The sequence below is a fragment of the Arabidopsis lyrata genome (genome assembly GCF_000004255.2).
Source record: "Arabidopsis lyrata subsp. lyrata unplaced genomic scaffold ARALYscaffold_70, whole genome shotgun sequence".
NCBI classification, from domain to species: domain Eukaryota; kingdom Viridiplantae; phylum Streptophyta; class Magnoliopsida; order Brassicales; family Brassicaceae; genus Arabidopsis; species Arabidopsis lyrata.
This window is the reverse complement of record NW_003302500.1, coordinates 5,975-9,298: the sequence shown is the minus strand read 5'-3', so window position 1 is coordinate 9,298 and position 3,324 is coordinate 5,975. Positions and strand designations below refer to the sequence as shown.

Below are 3,324 nucleotides of genomic sequence, written 5' to 3'. Positions count from 1 at the left end.
GTATGACATCATAACAGATAGAGCTCAAACTATGACCACGATTTAGATGTCCCTAAAAAAATACTTTTGAATCTATATCTCTCCAAATCGATAGTTTTCATCTATTTCCCCATAAATCTGGGTTTAATCGGTTTACGAACTAAACCCAATTAAAATCACTCAAACCGATTTCAAATCACTTGCATGTCAAACCTTTTTGATTTAGAGATTTTAATAACCAACACAAAAAAAAAACAAAAAAAAAAAAAACAAATGACAAAATTATATACCCTTCCTTCGTCTTCTTCATTCTTCCCTTCCCTTCTCATTTTTTTCTTTTTTTCTTTTCTTTTCTTTTTCTTAATTCAGATTGAAAACTATAATTTAACGAAGAACTTCATGATCCTCTCAGTTTTAAAGAACAGATATTTAAAAAGCATTTTCAACACATTAAGTGCTAAACATTGACCGGAAACTCGAATTCTAAATCTGAAACACATCTAAGTGCTTCGTATCCAGCTTGAGAAATCTAGCCTGCGAAACTCGAATCTGAAAGTTATGAGAAGAAGAAGAGATCTGGTTTTAGACTCCTTTTGCTACTCCGATTTTTGTGAAACGAAAGAGGTACTTAGATCTGAACGATTTTGATGATGAGGAGGTCGAATATGAATCAATAAGCCCTAAAAAAATGACAGATGTGATGCCATTGATTCGTTGCTTCTTGATAGCCACTGTTTTTTATTTCTCTATTAAAATACTAATTTTGACATTTTTATGATACAGATAAACATAGTTCTCTAAATCGATTTAAATTGGATTCATAATTGAATTTAGAATTTGGGTTCATAATTGAATTTGAAACACAAATCGTATTTTGTTGCTGGTGAAGCAAATCAGAGTCCAAAGATGAAGGAAGAAGGAAGAAGGAAGAAAAGAGGAACAAGAAAACCACGTGTTTTTATAAAAATAAATAATAATAATTTATTTATTTTTTTACCAAAAAAATAATTCATATTTAATTTTGAAATCTGGTTTTCTTTGGTTATAATTGGGTTTAGTTTCTTAAAAAATCGATTAAATAAATAGTAAACCGATAAAACCAAGTCTTGTGGGTTTATAGATCTAGAACTATTACTTAGAGGAGATTTAGATATTGAATTTTTGTTTCAGGGAGAAATAGATATAGAACTGCTTTTTCGGGGATAAGTAGCTCACGGTTATAGTTTGGGCTCTATCTGTTATGATGTGATACTTCTCGTGGGGAAATAGACCGTTTTCCCCAATTTAGGGCGATAATATAAGTAATATAGCACAGCCTATTTATTTTATGTAAAACCATAAAAATGAAAAAATCTTACGTACTGTATTAAAGTATGAAGAAATACTCTCAGCTAGTCATGTATAGCTTTTGTTTCGAAATACATAATCGTTTCGTAATTGAAGAAAAAATCCTTTATTATTTATATACTCCGTATTTAGGAAAATTTAATGATACCGACAGCTTTTGACGGATTCAATACTTTCATGTTAAGTTTTTGTTTTCGAATCTTTTATATTTATGATTAGTTTTTTTTTGTGAGGGATTACGTAAGCAATTACGTTCACAGCTATGGAAGAAACGGGTCTCTCTAACCGGAATTTTCAAAACAGGCAATCTTCGCTAGGCCCAATAGTAGTGAATATTGAATAGTTTTAACATCTTTAACTTTAGAAATCCCTGGGAAAGGCTCAAAGCATCAAACTAAACTAGGATACGCAATTTGATTGGGCTGATTTAAATCGACACATATTGGGCTGTGAAACCCAATTAAACCAAAACCTATTGGGCCCCTGCTTTAGTTAGATAACATTTTTGTGTTTTTTGTTTTTGTTTTCCAAGTTATATAAAGTTTTGATTAAATTTGGTGAACAATTGAGTTTTTTACTTGTTTTTATATTACCAAAACATATAGTTCACTTGATTCGATATTATTGATTCATTTGATGAAAATAAATGTTAAATTATAATATTTTAATGTTAGATATAATGTCAAATTCTTAACTTGTATGATCGCTTTTTCAAGATTTTATTTGAATTGATATACAGTTGCATTCGAATTTTGTGGTAGAATCCATTTTGAATTTGATAAATGCATTGTTTCTGAAGTATATATGTTCGAGTAAGTTCTACAAATTTGCATTTTGTTGAATTAAGAAATCAAATTAATATTGTTGTAATCTTTCAAACTAATATTTTGGTCTGTGACATTCTCAAAGCAAGATAGATTTGTGCTCATTAAGAGCTTATTGAAAGAGAAATCTAAAACTGAAAATGCAATAGCTCATTGGAGCTTTATTAAACATAAATGTAAAGAGAAGAAGAAGAACTTAGGTTGTCACCAAGAACACTTAAAACTTTAGATTTGATTTCATAAAATGGGAAAGAGGAGAGTTGCTCAATGTGGCAACTCTCTAGGTTAATCACATTGTTCTTCATTACATGACTATTTATATAAGAGACTACTTGCTTAGATAACCTAATTACATGGGCTTGTGGATTTCTCATGAGATTCTTTTTGGGCTTCTTATGGACTCTCTAATACTGTCCACATTATTTAGATGACATTATAGTTTTGATTTCACTAAAATCAGATCGATCCTAGGTTCGAGCTGAATTTGTTTTTTGTCTTTTGTTTTTTTTTTAAAGAAAAGTTTTACTGTATGTCACGTCACTTCTTCTATTTAATTAGTACTGTAGTAGAATTAGCTCTAAAATTTGAACTGATTTGGAAAATAAACAGAGAATATACGAGGAGAATGAAGCTCAATTTATATAACTAATTATGAAGAAGACAAATAATAAAACAAAATCATTTTACATCACAAGAAAACAACCAATGAAAAAATTTACAAAGATTTACGAAAAGTCAAAACTAAACTAACACCTTAGGGGTCTCAGTCTCCTTTTCATCATAATTGGGTTTGTGTTTCCTCGTAGCCCTTATATAGCAAAACACCACCACAAGAAACGTAGTCGCTAAGCCTCCAAGAATAACTCCACCGCCTGCGACCGATCTTTCCACCGTGGAATGGTGGTGGCCTCGCCGTACAGTCTCTTCCAAATGTGAAAACTCCGGTGCTTCTGCCTCCGCTTCTGGCCAATCGTGCCTGCCGAATTTCCTTGTTGTTGGAGGCTCAGCTTCCGATGAGACTGCCGCCATGGTCAAGGAGTACGTTAGCAAGAAGCATAGAACTATAAGTTTTGTATCCATATTAGGGTGATTAAACTCTCTGTTTTCTTTACTTTCTTGGTTTGCTTGGAGATGATTGTGTTAATGGAGTTATTTATAGGTCAATAGTGTTTCT

The 3,324-nt window shown here is 31.5% G+C and overlaps 1 protein-coding gene across 1 annotated transcript; it reads right to left on the bottom strand.

Moving 5' to 3' along the window:
- Window positions 1-2,354: 2,354 nt before the first annotated feature.
- On the bottom strand, window positions 2,355-3,308 carry LOC9299038. The gene has a single exon (XM_002862914.2). The coding sequence runs from the start codon at window positions 3,228-3,230 to the stop codon at window positions 2,892-2,894; it is 339 nt and encodes a 112-aa protein (XP_002862960.2). The 5' UTR covers window positions 3,231-3,308; the 3' UTR covers window positions 2,355-2,891.
- Between the last annotated feature and the right edge of the window lie 16 nt (window positions 3,309-3,324).